Source organism: Protomyctophum parallelum, assembly GCF_964188405.1.
Source record: "Protomyctophum parallelum genome assembly, chromosome: 6".
Classification (NCBI taxonomy): Eukaryota; Metazoa; Chordata; class Actinopteri; order Myctophiformes; family Myctophidae; genus Protomyctophum; species Protomyctophum parallelum.
The window spans coordinates 9449948-9468712 of record NC_139701.1 but is presented as its reverse complement, the minus strand read 5'-3'; the positions used below and the strand labels follow the sequence as shown (position 1 = coordinate 9468712).

Sequence of the window (18765 nt, the reverse complement as noted above, 5' to 3'; positions counted from 1 at the left end):
GGTCCCAGCAAACCAGGCACAGATTTGCTGTTTTATTGGCATACGCATAAAATGGTGGGTTGCTGTCGCAGTTTTTGGCGCAAAGTAACCACAGTATACCGCTAATCAACTTACAACTACATACTCTATATAGTATATATGTATACGTAATGTATGTCTTACGTCATCATTTAGAGCTAGTCATACGTATACTATATACATAATCAGTAAAATAAAATAGCAAATTGTGCCTGATCTGCTGGGACCAGAGTACGTGGTGTGTATATGTATGACTAGCTCTCAATGATGACGTAAGACATATGGTCATTTATGTGATCTGGTCCCAGCAGATCAGGCACAAATCTGTTGTTTTATTGGCATACGCATCAAATGGCGGGTGGCTGTCGCGGTTTTTGGCGCAAAGTAACCACAGTATACCGCTAATCAACTTACAACTATAGACTCTATATAGTATATGTATAACTGCTCTCAATGATGACGTAAGTAATACAACATTATGTTTCTGGGGTGTATAAAAGTAACGATACTGTCAAAGAGAGTATCAAAAAAAGATAATTAAATTACCAATAAAACATTCATTCAAAATTGGATTGTTGAACGTCAGAGGTTATCTAACACATTTAGAAGATATAAACTCAGATTCCCAACTCGAAATGTTGAATCTAATAGCTTTTACTGAAACACACTTAACACTAGCAAGTCTGAAAAAAAATCACTCCTACTCAGTCTGAGATATTCCGGCCCATTCGACCGCTCTCCCCCTTTATCCCCCGCACCCCCGCACCACTCGTTCACACCTCTTCAGCTGGAGACGACATTGTTGCCTACACGCACTCACTTTTATTTTTATTTTCTTCCCTCTCTTATAAATACATTATTATACACCCAATGAAAATGTACACTTCACGGATTATATAGGCCATTTGGAATTAGAACAATCGGTAGAAAATTGGCCGAGAATAGCACAATAGCACATTGTTGCCTAAATGTACGCACTTTTCTGAAAATGGTTAATCTGCAAGCTGCCCTACATTTCCTTTTCACTTGATATCGTTTCGTAGAGAGGGCCTACACAAGCCAGAATTCCGTAGTTTACATGGTATTTTGATTTTTTTTAAATGAGCAAGAAATAAGCGAGTTATGTAAAGAGGGGTGGAGGGGAAAAGGCGATTATTTGGCACAATCAATCAAATATATATTAATTACATTGCGTAGCCTATAATGTTTCCCCCTCTATATAAAAATGACAATATATAACTCTAATGTCGTATTTCGTCATGTATGTGAACTATAGGCTGCTTGCTTGATCAAGGGTGTTGCTTTCGTGAGCAATGGTGTACAAGATTTGTAATACGTTGGTCAAAGTAACTCATTTTTAGACCATCCAAAAATAATAACATTACTTTTAAATTAAAAACAATGAACACGAATTACAATACAATCAGGAATGACAGAGAATATGATATAGGTGGGGGAGTTATGTTTGCTATAAAAGAAGATATTTCCATTGAAATAATTCAAATTGAAATCAGGATATTAGAAAGAGTAGAACACGTATGTATACATGTAAAAGATAAAGATCTATATATCATTCTTATGTACAGATCACCTAAAACAGACCTTTCGAAGTTAAACACATTTCTCGAAAACATGGTAAAGTATCTATCATCACCGACTTCTGCAATTATGATAATAGGAGATTTCAATGAAGACCATTATACTGAGAAAGATAGAACTATAAAGACCTTCATGTCAAGATTAGGCTTTAAACAATTAAATACAAATCTAACTACAGATTACGGAAGTATTGTAGATCATGTATATTTTAACAAATGTGAAAGTATTATTACAGAAATTGAAGTTAGACACATATTACTCTGATCATGATTTAGTATAAACTATATACACCATAAACTATAATCCAAGATGAAATACATTTAAAACAATTGACAATTTACCATAAATAATAAAATAACTATACTGTATATTGTATAATATATTTTAAATCAGTTTATATACCTTTTTTTTTCATCACATCGATAAAACTGTATTTCTTATATAGATAGAAACTTGAACCATACTTAATAATACTAGGTGTTTATGCATAAAGTAGGTAGGTAGCAAATAGTTACACCTAATCATTTTACATTTCAAACGTTCCTTCACAGATATACTAAGATTTGACAGTTTACAGCGGTCGAAAGTACTTGCGCGCTCTGCTTGCGCACTAGTTGGCCATTTATGGCCTACTAGTGTGCAACAAGCAAGTATGCACTCGACAGAGTGCAGTTCTAGTTATGTCTGTTTCCACATAAAACCTGTAGGGAAATGCCTCACAGCAAATCACCCAGATGAGCTGCTGTGTCACACAGCAGCTCATCTGGGTGATTTGCTATGAACTCACACACACACCCAGCCTGTGTGTGTGTGTGTGTGTGTGTGTGTGTGTGTGAGTTCATAGTCATGCAGTGATCCAAGGTAGGTTTGGCTACAGGCGTGGCATGTTTGAAATAGTATGCTGCTGGCAATATGTTTGAATTACCCCAGTCCTCGTGTTGTTGGGGGAGGCATTGTGTGTTTGGCAGCGGGCTCCATGAATCTGCATAATCACAAGGAGAAAGCCGTTGAGCATCAGATTGTATTCATGTGGCTGTCAGTGTGTGTTCTCCATCAATGTTTGGTATCACGGCGACACAATGTTAGCAAGCGGGAAGCACATGAACATGTTTTGGGGTGAGGGATGAGTGTTGTCATTGCCGCTGCCTGTGACATTTGTCAAGCGGCGCCGTGCGATGCATGTGTATGTGTATGTGTATGTGTATGTGTATGTGTATGTGTATGTGTATGTGTATGTGTATGTGTATGTGTATGTGTATGTGTATGTGTATGTGTATGTGTATGCAGCTCCTTTAGACCTGACCAGAAATCTAAATACGAGCGAGCAGAGGCCACACAGGTGTGTTACACCGGGGCTCCACCGGGCGCGTCAGCGTCGCGTCTCCGTCACCGTCACAGAATGTTCCCTTTTTAATCAATGAAGGGTGGCTCCACTGCCCGCGTTGCGTCGCGTCTCCGTCACCATTAAAATTGCCCCGGTTCGTTTTTTGACGCACGCGACGGAGACGCAACGCGCCCGGTGGAGCCCTGGCGTTAGACTTCAAGCTTTCAAGTTGCAACTTAACGTTGTTGTGGTAAAGAACACTCTGGCTTTTAACCTTTCTACTGAGGCAAGGCAGATGCAGACATTTGTAGTAAGAGCTTTTGGGGAGATTAATTTATAGTTAATAGATGCCCCCTTAATGAATTAAAGACAGATTACAGCCTTATTTGTGTATAACCTATAGCCTTGGAATATACATAATTACTATTACCCAGGATTAATCAATGCCCATTCCCTAAGTGCTTTCTCTCTCTTCGGACCGTTCTTCTGCAAGGTCGACTTTCATCCCACTCAGCAATAATTTGATCAATTACTTGGAGAAGAAAAAATAATGTGCTTTTTTTTTTTGTTAGTTGGAGTTGGAAAAGACGCACACTGCAACAATACTTTTTACACATTACATCACGCACGCACGCACACACGCACTGTTAGGGATTCTGTGTGTGTGGCTGACACTCCTCTGCATGCACAATTAAACGTATTTTCTACCTAAATGTCTATGATCTCTGTCTCTGTCACGTTATTTGTATATCTGTTTTCTCTCTGTGTTACTGTATCTCTCATTATTTACATTATACTGTAAATTGCCACTGTCTAATTACCCTGCAATTACTGAAATGGCCGAGGTGCAATTTCATGGCTTACCTGCTGTGCTAAATGCAGGAAACTGCAATGCAGGGTTGAGCAGTAGATTTAGTGGTGTGCACACACGCACATACACACACGTGCGCGCATGCGCAAACACGCTCTTTCTCTCTCTCTGCCCATTTATTACCAAATTAGACAGGAGTGTAGGCTCAACTTAACATCTTATGAATATGTTCACTTTATTCTAATTATTACATCACCGCTACAGCAGAGTTACCCCCCCCCCCCCATCACCACCCCCATAGTACATTATATATTATCAGCTATTATAAAGAAAACTAAAGTTATGATATTCCAAACAAGATCTAGTCCCCAACACCAACAATTTGTACTACATACAACCATACTAGAACATGCAAAGAACTATACCTATCTCGGCCTAAACATCAGCAGCACAGGTAACTTCAAGCAAGCTGTAAATGACCTGAGGGACAAGGCAAGAAGAGCTTTCTATGCCATCAAAAGAAACATTAAGTTAAACATCCCAATACAAATCTGGGGTCTATGGTTGCGAAGTCTGGGGCCCGCTTGCCGATCAAGAACCGGAAAAATGGGATAAACACAAAATTGAAACTCTGCATGCAGAATTCTGAAAATCCATTCTCCGCATCCAGCGGAAAACAACAAATAACGCATGCAGAGCAGAATTAGGACGATACCCACTAATGATCAAAACCCAAAAGAGAGCATTGAAATTCTATAAACACCTAAAGGAAAGTGAAAGTATTATATTATTATTGCTAGTGTTATTATTACTTGTTTTTGTCAGGTAAAACGTGACACATATAACAGGCCCGTTTCACTGCTAGAGCCGTGAACATCTTCTCTCATGGGGGTCCCTGGCATATCTTTTCAAATGGGGTCCGCGGGATGATTAGTGTTCATTCGGGGGTCCTTGACATGAGCAAGTTTGGGAACCACTGATGTAGGCTACAGCAAAAGCAAATGCAGTTAATTATCATAGTCATTCCACATAACCCCCAGGTAACTCACAGCGAACACAGCAGGTAAGGTACAGAAAATACAGTCATGTTTAACAAACGGAACAGAACATTGACACTGACAGAAACACTCCAGGCACCGCTGGCAGAAATAAGTTTGTGACATACCAAACCGTTTTATGTTCCTTGGTTCAATGTTTAGACACAGTATTTGATATTAATTTGATCAGACAAGACAAACACCCTTCCTCTATACATATAGATCATTTACATCAAATATAAAGAGCGTCACAGTCCAGCCCCCTACGAGGACCCAGGAAATAATTCCCCGTTCATTTTCCTCATAGACTTTTCAAAAAGTATTTATTTAAAGATGGTTACGCCGCGGAACTCGGATCGTGACAAATCATGACAAACACAATGTTTCGTGCAGATCAAATAATTAGAAAGGCAGGGTACAACACTTTGTTTTGTTTTTCTTCTTACTAATTATTTGATGAACAACCCCTGTTACCATACAAAATTAATACATATAGCTGGGCTATCAATATATAAACTAAGGACTCACCAAAGACACAAATTGCTACAGCTGAGCACATAGAAGTGGGTTCTCACACAGCATGTTGCTCACTGGAAATAACCACATTGCATTTGGAATTAATCATACACATCCCGAAATTACAAAGAAACACATCAACACTAAAGAGAGAGATAATTTCAAGTTCAAGTTCAAGCTTTATTTGTCTCCCGAGGAAGAAATTTGTCTTAGACAAAGGACCCGCATGCAAGCCCTTATGTCGCCGAAGAGCAAGTAACTTACGTTAGTGAATGACTGCACTACCCTCAGCGTGAAGAACTGCACACACAAACTACAATAGCAGGCACTCTGAACTCTTTGTCACTCTGTGGAAACCACGACAGGTGAATGCCTTCAAATTACAATACAAACATTATCCCCACAGAACATATTGCAAATAACCGGAACATAAGGAATACCTTTGCAGCGTGAGCTGATAAACCCCTGGTTCCTCTCCTTTCCTACGGGGGAACCAATTTACCGTTTGGTTAACCGTCTTCCTGCCATTGCCGAAGCCCTTCGGCAATTGAAGCATTAATTTGATATTAACGCTTGCTGCCATTGCCGAAGCCCTTCGGCAATTGCGCTTTTATAGTGAATATGATTGATCAAGCCATAATGCTACTCACGTTAGCCGGTTAGCTAGCAATGTTGTTAGCACTGCACTGGATCGTTCATATTAATTCACCGTCGCCATAAGAATCCATTCTATCCGTTTCTTTCAATCGCCTGTATCTCCTATTCCTTGTCCCAGATGGCATTTTTGGTCAAAACAGCGTTTCTTTGACGGCACGAGCCGACGTTGTGGAGTGCTAAAATGTACCGGCATGATTCGATCATGTAAACAAAGGTTGTCTTGGCAACGTAAAGCTGGCAGGGATAAGCTCACTTCCGGTTGAGGCAAAATGTGGCTTTTCAAAATAAGAGCTCAAATAAAAAAAATGCTGGCATGAATTAGGTCCTAATTTCTCAATAAATGGCAGCAGTAAAAGGGTTAACTAACCATACTGCATGTCATCAGATCAAAACCACGGAGAGCGCCCTGGATGAGCAGATACGAGGCATTATTTCTAAGCTAAGTGAACGGGACGCTAATATGAAGGAAGAGCGAAGTGTACGGTGGCCTTAGAAGTGCCAGAAGGAGTCTCTTGAGAAACCATGTGCAGATCTCCATCTCTATTTTAGAATGACGTTTCTCAGAAGAAGGTGTTTTGGCCTTCTTTTCTTTGCACTGTTGTGAAACGATAACCGTATTGGAAGGCAAAGCATCCTGTTTTTGTACAGCTTGTAGTGCAAGCTGTACAAAATCGGCTCCCGATTCATGTAGTGTCAATTAATGCATCTGTTGCACTGATTTTCCGTCATCAGAAACTGAAAAGGGTCAACAAACAACAAAACAGAAGGAGTAACCTAGAATATGCCTGCTAGAAATTAAGTTTTACTTTACTTTACAAATATAGGACATAATTATGTCGTGGCCTGCCTGCGCTCACATTGTGTAACTTGTGTATTGATAATTTCCATTTGTTCTGCCAATTATGTCAGTTGCTTTATTTACTTGCGTACAGGAATGTGTTTTTAGGGAGTTCATTGAGTTTTTATGGAACTAATCCTCAATGAGCCTGATATCATTGAGGATGCGCTAGGATGTGTACACTACACACATCCATAGCATCCATCGATTGTATTCCCTATGACGTTTCCAGACGTCCTATGGATGGAATGTGTGAGTGTGAGTGCGGTCAACAAAATGTATCGCTCCCAGCTCACCCTGCCTCCAAGTTCAAGCAGCCTTAAAGTGAGCTGGTAGATACCTGTATTTGTATATGTATGTGTATATATACATATATATATATATATATATATATATATATATATATATTGCCTATTCCATTGCCGGATTTTTGACACTGTACATTTGCACATAATGGTGCAACAGCCTCTGCATTTACCCATCCTAGCTATTAGGAGCAGACCAGTGGGTGCTTGTAATACGCGACCGGGGAGCCGTTACTGTAGGGGTTAAGTGTACTGTTACTGTAGGGGTTAAGTGTATTGTTTCTGTAGGGGTTAAGTGTATTGCTCGAGGACACTTTACCAAACTAGTGACCTTCTGAATCCCAGACGGCCTCTATAACTATGTCCGCCCAGGTTGTTTGTATAGAATACTCTAGTAGTATTAGCAGTAATAGTATTAAAATAGCCGTGTTAATAGCCACATATTTATCTCTAGAACCGAAGCAAACAAAATGTAATGCCTCAACTCCTACAATTCCAAGTCCTTGTGACACCGTGAAAGGTTTGAGAACCACTTCCCTAGAACTTGTAGGTAAGATGCCTTTCCTGATTGGTCAAATGCCCTAACCTCTTGAGTAACCATTGCGATCTAATGTGGCTGCTTTCCTCTCCGTTTTTGTGTTTGTTTTATTTTATTTTTTTCTAAACACTGCCCTGTATCTTCAACCACACGATGGAAAGTTGTTTTTGTCGTTTGTCACATTTCTGGCAGCGTTAGTATTCTGGTTGCAATTTTATTGCAATTATCAGTCATGCTGCACTAATGCTCTAATAGTCGTGCACATTGATTTAACAAAATGTCTAAGCCAAGGCTTTGATCCCATATTGATTTCTACAGCCACTGAAGTTATAAAGAGGGTGAGATAAATGGAAAGACATACATCAAAGCAAGATCATTTTGCTAAGAAGGTCTTCTCTCTTAATTTGTGAGGGCTCATTATTCAATACTTTTCCACAGTTGTCCTTCACTCAATTAGCCTCACAATCAAATTTAGGTTGCTGTCCAGTGAGTGTCAACGTATTATCGCTTCCTTCAAAAACTGGAGTTAAGTGCAATGAGCCACCTGCACTACAGTGCACACTAAACTAGAAAAAGTGCCCTTCCGGGCACAGGTCTCCACCAGGTTATCCACAGATCCGTGCAGTTAGAGGTAAAAACACTTTTCGGCCAGTTATAGCGCCACCTTGAGGCTGAGTTGAAATTGTTCATGTGGCATTTCGTCCTCGGCCTAGTGGGAATGTGGGTGCACAATTTCACGGAAATCACGCGATGTGTTCATGATTTGCAGCATTTTGTTTGAAACTGAGCACTCCTGTGAACTTTGGAAGCCAATCTTAACCAATCAGGATGGAGTCTGATAAATCTGAAAGACCCGTTTCGTTGAATGGCTCTAGAGAGACTGTGTACCAATTTGCGTGATGTTTGGACAAAATCTGTAGGTGTACTGTGCAAAAACTTGTTTTGCACAAAGCGGCCTCCTGGTGGCGCTATAACAGGCCGTTCTGAAAAGTTTGGGGCAGAGGTTCATGGTTGGCATCCAGGGAGTGTGTGTGCAAAATATGGCATGGAAAAACTTGTTTTGCACAAAGCGGCCTCCTGGTGGCGCTATAACAGGCCGTTCTGAAAAGTTTGGGGCAGAGGTTCATGGTTGGCATCCAGGGAGTGTGTGTGCAAAATATGGCATGGAAAAACTTGTTTTGCACAAAGCGGCCTCCTGGTGGCGCTATAACAGGCCGTTCTGGAAAGTTTGGGGCAGAGGTTCATGGTTGGCATCCAGGGAGTGTGTGTGCAAAATATGGCATCGACCGGGTTAACGGTGGCCGAGATTAGCTGTTCACGGACACACACACACACGGACACACACACACACACGCGGACGGACGGAGTGCAAAACATACTCTCCCCACATGCCTTCGGCCTGGTGGAGACAATAATTAGTTGTCTGTTGTGTGTGTGTGTGTGTGTGTGTGTGTGTGTGTGCGCGCGCCTGTGTGCGCGCGCCTGTGTGCGCGCGCCTGTGTGCGCGCGCATTGCATTGGGCTGAAACTTTGCCCAGATTTTGAGTCATATACAGCATAGATGGTATCATAGACTGGCCATTGAAGTCAGAGATGAGCTATGCTTGTTATTTAGACCCGACTTGTTTTCTCTGCTCCTCTCACATCTGTATATGTTTTGATCTTTCCCTCCTCTCTCTCTCAAGTGCTTACTGCTGTTAATTAAGTCTATTCCCCCCCCCCCCCCCCCCCCCCCAGTTCATTGAATTACTTATACATACAAATCCAAATTCACTTTCACATTACTCCCACTCAAAATAAGTTACGACGACAGGTGCTGTTTGATAATACCCTTCACGTTGATGGATTTACATCCACACTGAGAATTAATTGCCTGATGGGAACCAAATAAAGTGGTAAATTTTTCTTCCTGGACTGGAGAAATATTAGGCTTATTATTATTACTAATAAGCTCTGCAGCAAATTATCAGTCAGGGTTAAGCAGCTGGCGCATCAGAATTAAATCCACAATGTTTCTCAATGCCAAAGCAAAACACATTATGGCTTCATTAAGTGTCTCAATTAAGAGTTTAAGTTTCTAAATTTGGCTTTTACTGAAAGGTCCTACAACATGAAATTCAACTTTTCCCATTTGTGTTTTTTTGGGCTCCCCACAAATACGGTACCAATTTTAAACAATCAGGGTTTCTCATCATATTTGGGTTTCATGTACAGTGGTCTCACAACAGGTCATCTGTGCTACTCGTGATGTCATTATTCAGAGGTCCCTCCGCCTCTTCAGTTCCAAATTTGCATTTAGTTTTTGGAGACTGTGGGAGGGGAGGGGGAAAGTGGAATGTCCGCACACGATATAGTTCTGCTCCCCGTCTTTTTTTATTTCAACCTAAATACAACAACGTTTCGCCCCTCCGGACGATGTGGGAGGGGAGTAGCTGGGATGAGGGTGTGGCGGAGAACACAATTTGCATACACAGCGCCCCCACCACATCAGGACATTGTGGTATTTCAGCTAAAACTGCTTTAGAAGCCAAAAGATTTTAGTACATTTGAGGTACATTTGAGGTACATAAACAATATGATGATATATTTATAATGCATGTTGTAGTTAACTTCCTCGCCTAGATGGTGTGGGCACTGATGTGCAAATTATTCAATCTTTGAGTCATTATAATACTGATACTAGATAAACACAGGCTTGTTTCCAGTCCATGCCAGCTTGGAAAACCAACAATGTGAACAACATTGTGAACAAAGTGGAAATGCTAATTTGGAAGTGAAGACTGAAGAAGGAATTATACAAAGTAGTATTAGTACTAGTGAGACAGATCAGATGCCGTCACGGGTACCACCAAATCAGTTGAGCTGTTCCGGAGAGCAATTTCCATAAAATGATGAGAAAGGAGGGAAGCCTGATTGTTCGAAATCGCGTGTTTTGGGGGATAGAAAACGCATAGGGGAAAACAAAAAAGAAAAAAAAGCACACGCACACACTCGCGTGCGTGCGCACGCACGCACGCACACACGCATGCACGCGCGCGCACACACACACACACACACACACACACACACACACACAAAAGGTTGAATTTCATGTTGTAGGACCTTTAAAACCTCTTATTTCCACTCCTTCTCTGTCCACCCACCACCAATTTGCTGCTGAGTCCATCATCTCCGACCTTTTTCCCCTGACTTCCCTCTTCACCATTTTATATCCGTCTATCCACCTCCTTTCCCCTTCCCTTTCCTCCTCTGTGCCTTGGCGTGTGCTACAGTAAACCATGCGTTCTTCGATCAGAAGACCCCATCAAAATGGTGTCAATTCCCTTCCCTTTTACTTAAACATTTATTAACGGCCTGCAACATCAATGTGGAGTTTCATGTTACAGTGGCCTCTGGAGCCATGAACTATACACGATCAACTACAAGTATCAAATTAATCTCTCACCCCCTCTCTCTCTCTCTCTCTCTCTCTCTCTCTCTCTCTCTCTCTCTCCCCTCCTCTCCCTCTCTCCATCCAGAGACAGCTCCTGAGTTGTATCCGTGGTGGGAACTGCCCTGGCCCCAATGTCAGCTCTCTGCAGCTGCCTGGAGACGTCAGCTTCTTCGCCAACCAGCTGGCGGTGCCAACCTTGGAATTTGCATTTGAGCAGAGCAAAGCAGAAGAGGTACCACAGCCCCTGCATGCCTGTATGTCTCATCCCTGCACTATTACACACAATGTGCCATCGTGCTTCTAGTGAGGGTCACCGCTCAATTTTCCAATTGGTCAAAACAGGTAGTTCCGTCAAGTACTAGGCCAAAACAGATAGTTCCGTCAAGTACTAGGCCAAAACAGATACCGGTAGTTCCGTCAAGTACTAGGCCAAAACAGATAGTTACGTCAAGTACTAGGCCAAAACAGATAGTTCCGTCAAGTACTAGGCCAAAACAGATAGTTCCGTCAAGTACTAGGCCAAAACAGATAGTGCCGTCAAGTACTAGGCCTACTGACCATCAGACAGAAATCAACAAATGAAAATACTTGAATAGTATGACAAACACTGCTGTTAGCTTATTTTCAATGGGATACATGCATTCTCAGGATAGATAATATCACCTCTTTGGTCCATGTGCATCATATGCTGTAGAATTATGCTATAAGGTAAACATGACATGAAATCAGCTGGTCATAATTTCCTCTATGTTCTCCAAAGGAAATGATTTCCACAGAAGACGCACAGCTCTGAATCAATTTGCTCAGTTGCCTGTCCTCAGTGTAGCTCAGTTGAGCCCGGAACCAATAACAGCCATCTGCAGCCTAAGACTAATAGCATAATTTTGTTGGCATTAAATATTTCATGTTCATTTATCAAATCCAGCTTGACATCCTCCAGTATGGTTTATGCCTCGATACAAGCAACCAACACACAACACAGCATTAACAAATTATGCATGCCCCCTTTTACTCCTATTAAAAATGCAATATTGATGTTTGTTTTATTGCCGAAGGCTGGAAACAGTGAGATATCGTCCCAGCTACAGCAGCCCACTCAAATGTAGAACTTCATGGTTGGACCAGCACATTTGGACATACTGTAATTAGCGTGAGAGATCTTGACCATAGTTATCTGTCATCAGGTTATCCGCAGAACCTAGGCCAATAACAACAATGAAATAGCTGGTGCTGTCTTTATTTAGTAGATATTATTATTTTTTATTTAAATTTTGTTTCAATGTTTGAATTGGATTTGAAACTATTACAGATGTGCTTAAGTAGGCCTATCATTCACTTCTGACCACAGTTAAGGTCCCTTCTGATTTTTAGCGGCGTTTCTCCGTCGGTTTTCCGAAAAACGCGTCCAGTGTGCAACCACCTTTATTGACTGCATGACAAAACTGATTCAGTCATTTAATAATACATCATTGTTTTGTCGAATGCCAATAATGATATCTGCCATTTCCATTTGAGGAACAGTTTTGCCCAGTTTGCCGTTATGCCTCGAACAAACTCGAAGACTTTTAAAACTGTGAAAAGGGATGCACTACTATACGCAGATTATAGACACACCAACGGACCGACATGCGGAAACAACGGACGGACATGCGGTCGGACATGCGCTGCTCCCGTGCTTGCGGGTTGGATTAGGTTAGGGTATGAGGTAGGTTGGTTAGGGTTAGGTGAGGGTTTGAGGTAGGTTGGTTAGGGTTAGGTGAGGGTTTGAGGTAGGTTGGTTAGGGTTAGGTTAGGGTTTGAGGTAGGTTGGTTAGGGTTAGGTTAGGGTTTGAGGTAGGTTGGTTAGGGTTAGGTGAGGGTTTGAGGTAGGTTGGTTAGGGTTAGGTGAGGGTTTGAGGTAGGTTGGTTAGGGTTAGGTGAGGGTATGAGGTAGGTTGGTTAGGGTTAGGTTAGGGTTTGAGGTAGGTTGGTTAGGGTTAGGTTAGGGTTTGAGGTAGGTTGGTTAGGGTTAGGTTAGGGTTTTGAGGTAGGTTGGTTAGGGTTAGGTGAGGGTTTGAGGTAGGTTGGTTAGGGTTAGGTGAGGGTTTGAGGTAGGTTGGTTAGGGTTAGGTTAGGGTTTGAGGTAGGTTGGTTAGGGTTAGGTTAGGGTTTGAGGTAGGTTGGTTAGGGTTAGGTGAGGGTTTGAGGTAGGTTGGTTAGGGTTAGGTTAGGGTTTGAGGTAGGTTGGTTAGGGTTAGGTTAGGGTTTTGAGGTAGGTTGGTTAGGGTTAGGTTAGGGTTTGAGGTAGGTTGGTTAGGGTTAGGTTAGGGTTTGAGGTAGGTTGGTTACGGTTAGGTTAGGGTTTGAGGTAGGTTGGTTAGGGTTAGGTTAGGGTTTTGAGGTAGGTTGGTTAGGGTTAGGTTAGGGTTTGAGGTAGGTTGGTTAGGGTTAGGTTAGGGTTTGAGGTAGGTTGGTTAGGGTTAGGTGAGGGTTTGAGGTAGGTTGGTTAGGGTTAGGGTTTGAGGTAGGTTGGTTAGGGTTAGGTTAGGGTTTGAGGTAGGTTGGTTAGGGTTAGGTGAGGGTTTGAGGTAGGTTGGTTAGGGTTAGGTTAGGGTTTGAGGTAGGTTGGTTAGGGTTAGGTTAGGGTTTTGAGGTAGGTTGGTTAGGGTTAGGTTAGGGTTTGAGGTAGGTTGGTTAGGGTTAGGTGAGGGTTTGAGGTAGGTTGGTTAGGGTTAGGTTAGGGTTTGAGGTAGGTTGGTTAGGGTTAGGTTAGGGTTTGAGGTAGGTTGGTTAGGGTTAGGTTAGGGTTGAGGTAGGTTGGTTAGGGTTAGGTTAGGGTTTGAGGTAGGTTGGTTAGGGTTAGGTGAGGGTTTGAGGTAGGTTGGTTAGGGTTAGGTTAGGGTTTTGAGGTAGGTTGGTTAGGGTTAGGTTAGGGTTTGAGGTAGGTTGGTTAGGGTTAGGTTAGGGTTTGAGGTAGGTTGGTTAGGGTTAGGGTTTGAGGTAGGTTGGTTAGGTTAGGGTTTGAGGTAGGTTGGTTAGGGTTAGGTTAGGGTTGAGGTAGGTTGGTTAGGGTTAGGTTAGGGTTTGAGGTAGGTTGGTTAGGGTTAGGTTAGGGTTTGAGGTAGGTTGGTTAGGGTTAGGTTAGGGTTTGAGGTAGGTTGGTTAGGGTTAGGTTAGGGTTTGAGGTAGGTTGGTTAGGGTTAGGTTAGGGTTTGAGGTAGGTTGGTTAGGGTTAGGTTAGGGTTTGAGGTAGGTTGTCGGTCTAATGACAGTCGGACCAACAGTATGTCTAAACTAAAGCCTCAGTCAGCACATGCACACTTACAGACAAGGATTGGGCATCGCAATGTAAAGGCCAGGGTGATGTTCAGATTTGTCCAGATTCATACAAATCATGACGGCTCTGGGCAGTGACATCTAGTTACGCTGCTGGGGTTATGATCTGGCTTTAAATCCCTATGCATGTGTGCTGTGCGCATTGGTTGTTAACAGAAGATATCTACAACATTACATACCTAATATTACTGTGATTTATGGAAGTAGTGGCATGGTTGATGAGGCAACTGCATCTCTTTTATGTTTCAATAAGCCCTTGATGAAGGCCTCAAGCCATCTATATGTGTACTTGATAAAGTTATGAGCATCATCATTGCGAGTGGCTATTGATTTCCTTTTGAGGGAGTGGGTATGAATTGACAGGAAGAAGCAAAGTGTACTGTGAGCCAGTGATTTCCCATTTTCCCATGAAAGTGTGTGCATGATGTATGCAATTATGGATCATATTGTATTTCTGTAGGGCAGTGGATCTACAGTAGACACTAGACAGACATTTGGTTTATTGTTTTGATGGCGGGTAATTGCAGAGTAATAACAATTGAGCACACAGGGGGCGACTAAATAACATTAATGGGATGCAGCTATTTATTCTTCTTCTATTGAGCTCACTCTTCTGGTATGTAATGTATTTGTTCCGTGAGAGGCGTTCCCCTGTGCATATCACGATTCATATGCACACACAACTCACATGCACAATTCACTGCATTATTTGTCATAGTGTCACAATGTTTTGTGTTGCCCCTATTGGGCAGTCTGCATGTTAATTATTTCTCTTATTATATATTTGTCTTTCTCAAGTACAAAAGCTCAGAGCGACACAGTAGAGGAGATGGTTCTGGAGATGGAATGCAATCCAAGACTAGCCGAGTGGCATTTCTAGACAAGGAAATCCTAACCACCACACACCATCTCTTGCATGAGACATATGTTCAACGACTTCTCCCTCAATATTTAAGCATAATTTGATATTCTAAACACATTGAGCTATATTGCTGTGTGTGCACATAATTCTGTGCATCTGTCCTTATGTGACCAATAAACAGTGGTAATGAGTTTGGAAGCCACCAGATGTTTGTGTACTACTGCCATGGTGATGGCAAGAGTGTGATCCGTTGAACATTTGTTTTCTCGTTTCGCATCTGTTTCTCTCTCGCGTGTCATGTACGTTTCCTCCAATAGGCAGTCATCACAAGGCACAACAATGATTCACCTCCAGAAGTAATGCAAGTTTTATACCATTTTGAAACTTGTCTTATAGTTTGGCTGGAAATGAAATGACTCTAGTAGTCATAGGCAGAGCTTGAACTTGACGCCTGGGGGTGCGACTGCTTGGCCAACGACACCCGCATTTTTTTTACCTTTATTTTATTATTTTAGCGTTTTTACAATGCCCTAACGCCCCTAAAAATGAGTTATTTAGGTAGTACAGCAGCTCACACATACACACATGCACTACAGCCGTACAGCGAGTCATCATATGTGACCAGTGCCAGTAGTTTGATACACAAGGGGGCCATGGTCATTTTTCAGTTCTTTACATAATATGAAACTGCACACTGTAACCTTGAAATTGGGGGGGAAATGAAGAAGATATGACCATTTGAAACTTGTTGAACCAGAAATGTCAAATTGGAGAATTCCCCCTTCAAAGATATCAGCAGTGATCTGTCACTTTAGGGGGCGCTGTTTTCCCTTCATTCCTCCATTAGCCAACCAGCAGTGTTGCCATGTCTGCTTATTATAATTAGTTGGCCATGTTTCTAAAGAAAAAGAATGCATAGGCCTACTGTACCAATAAGTCTTCACAATTAGAGAATGTTGTTATAATTGATAGTTTGCCTATTATCTCTCCTTTTTTAAATAGGCTACTGCATTTATTTGCCATTTTGTACTATGAAAAAAGGGCAAAAAACAGTGGCAGAAAATTAGGCTTATGTAAATGGTCCAGATGAGTACAAATAAGATAGCTATATTAGCCTGTTATTATTATTATTTGTCTGCAGAACCCCCATCTGAAAATAATGTATGCCAGGGACAAGATTGGTTTTGTTATATGCTTGTAGATCGGCTATTTTTGCTTATTTTGGGCTTGTTTTCATATACGGGTTGCTTGTTTCTCTCGCAGAACCTGGCAACCCTGCAAAAAAATAGCCGTTAGCTACATTTAGCATTATATATTGATATCAATCGTCAATCCTGTAGCTAAAACAAGTACATTATCGCGTTATATTACATATCGATGTGATCTGCATTATTATGACCTTAATTTTCATGGCAGGTACATTCCAAAGTAACTAATAAGAACCACGTTATGGTGACATAATGTTACAATGTTTACAATACATGCTAGAGTCTTCTTCTTCTTCTTCTCTGCTATTGGAAATAAGAAGCCATGTTCCATTGTTGTGATGACCAGTGCCCCTAGCTAAAACATTCGCATGAATTAGCTTTAGGAGGACCGAAAATAAGCACACTTTTTACAAAATACGACTGTTAATACTTCTTTCTCTGCTATGTCTGTTAGCCAGTTAGTGAAAGACTAGTATTATCTTCAAAAACGATTGTGTACAAAAAGCGGAATTTTAGCGGAATTTGCATACTTTGAAGGTAAAGCTGATTTTCTGATTAGCATTGGTTAGCATTGCTAACTCAATGGTTTAAACATTAAACATAGTGACTTGTTTACGCAATTACAATGACTTAATGACACTTAAATGACTTTCTGATGGAATAAAAACATTCTTTAACATTCCAACTGTTTTTATGTGGCTAAAAACGAAAACCACCAAAAAAAAATAAAGAATCTAATTTTAGATTCTATTGCTATATGCTATTCCCGAGTTGTGGTTTAAATCTCTGGCACTGGTCACATATCATGATAAGAGAGATGATTACAAACTACAGTCAGAAGCCAGAAGTTAAGTTTATTAAAAAAAGATTTCGGTCTGGAGAGGCTCAATTGTACGCCCATTTCCTACACCAGAGAAATGGGGCGGCCAATCGGGACACGGTATGCAATATGGGCGGGCTTTGGTACAGTGACTTTCAATGCTTTTTCTTTTTTTTTCCGGCTTACGCCTTTTTATTGATTTTTGAAGGGACAGACAGTAGGCTGACAGGAAACGGGAGAGAGATGGGGGGATGACATGCAGTAAAGGCCGTGTCGGGTCCGGGAGTCGAACCCGCGGCACACTGCGACTGGATTACCAGTCCGGTGCCCAGACCGTTACGCTACGGCCTGGGCCTCAATGCTTGAGACCTTTGACTGACAGTAGCTCTGACCAATTGCGTCAAAGAGAAAATGTTTCAACCCGCCCCCCTGGAAATGAAATCCAAGCTGAGCCTCCCCAGACTAATATCCTGCGGTCCGTGCGATATTAGTCTGGTTTATTAACCAGGCTAGTGCACCCCCTGAACCCCTCCAAGCTCCGCCCATGCTAGTAGTCTAGAAGTCTGTTAATCAGAGAGAAGGCTGTATAACATCATTGCCATCGCAGCATGGAAGAATATCCTGCTACAGTTGATTAGTGAAACGGTCCTGTCTATCAAAGGCTGGCATAGAGTATGATTGGAGTATCTCTCGTATAATCCACCCTAAAATAGACCAGTTTAACAAGGTATGAGGTCCTCTCTGTGCTTCAAGGATTCTCTTAGAATGGTTTCTGCCATCATGCAAATAAATGTGTGCTGTATTTTGTGCTTGTGTAATACCGCAGTTTGTTTGAGTATGAACTTTTGCTTTTGTTTAGATGTATTACTTACTTAGGCTTAGTTCATACCGTTCCTGTTGGAACATTGGGCGATGATTCCCCTCCATTTGCTCCGGTCCCTGATGACCCCTCTTGCTCCATGCCAGCTGACACCCATCTCACTTACTGTAGGTCCTCGAGCCTAGGCTGTTTGTCTCCAGGTCTGCTGACCATTGACCAATGGAGTTGAAACAGCGGTTACATTTTTAGCCTCATTGCACGTGTCTCGGTGTGAATGAAACTTTGTGGAAAGGTTGGCAGGCACATGGAGCATTAAAGAAATGATTAACCACTTAACCCATTTTAGGCGGGAACCCCTTTTGGTGTTTTAAGCACAGAAAATGGGGCGCAAATCTTTGAATATGTATTATTTCCGAGTGAACGTTTTTTTAATCAAATCTTTGCTTCTGGGGGGTTCCTGGAACAACATATTTTCAGATGGGGTCGGCGGCCAATTACATATATATTTTTGGGGTCCTTGAAATTAAATATTGAGAACCACTGATATAGAAACATGAGGTTTTCAGACAATTGTTATGATTTAGAAGACATTTTTAAAATGTTGACGTCAGGCCTAAATGGCTTAAACCCAGGGGGGCAGTCAGACAGATATTTTGTGAAGCCTA

At 41.7% G+C, this 18765-nt stretch overlaps 1 protein-coding gene across 1 annotated transcript in view; it reads left to right on the top strand.

The window, feature by feature from the left end:
• Positions 1-18765, top strand: part of naaladl2 (N-acetylated alpha-linked acidic dipeptidase like 2) — a 402484-nt gene that overhangs the window by 279306 nt on the left and 104413 nt on the right. The window contains exons 11-12 of the mRNA XM_083768092.1: positions 2905-2956; positions 11161-11307. Of these exons, the coding sequence (XP_083624218.1) occupies positions 2905-2956; positions 11161-11307 (199 nt within the window). The remainder of the gene's footprint in view (positions 1-2904; positions 2957-11160; positions 11308-18765) is intronic.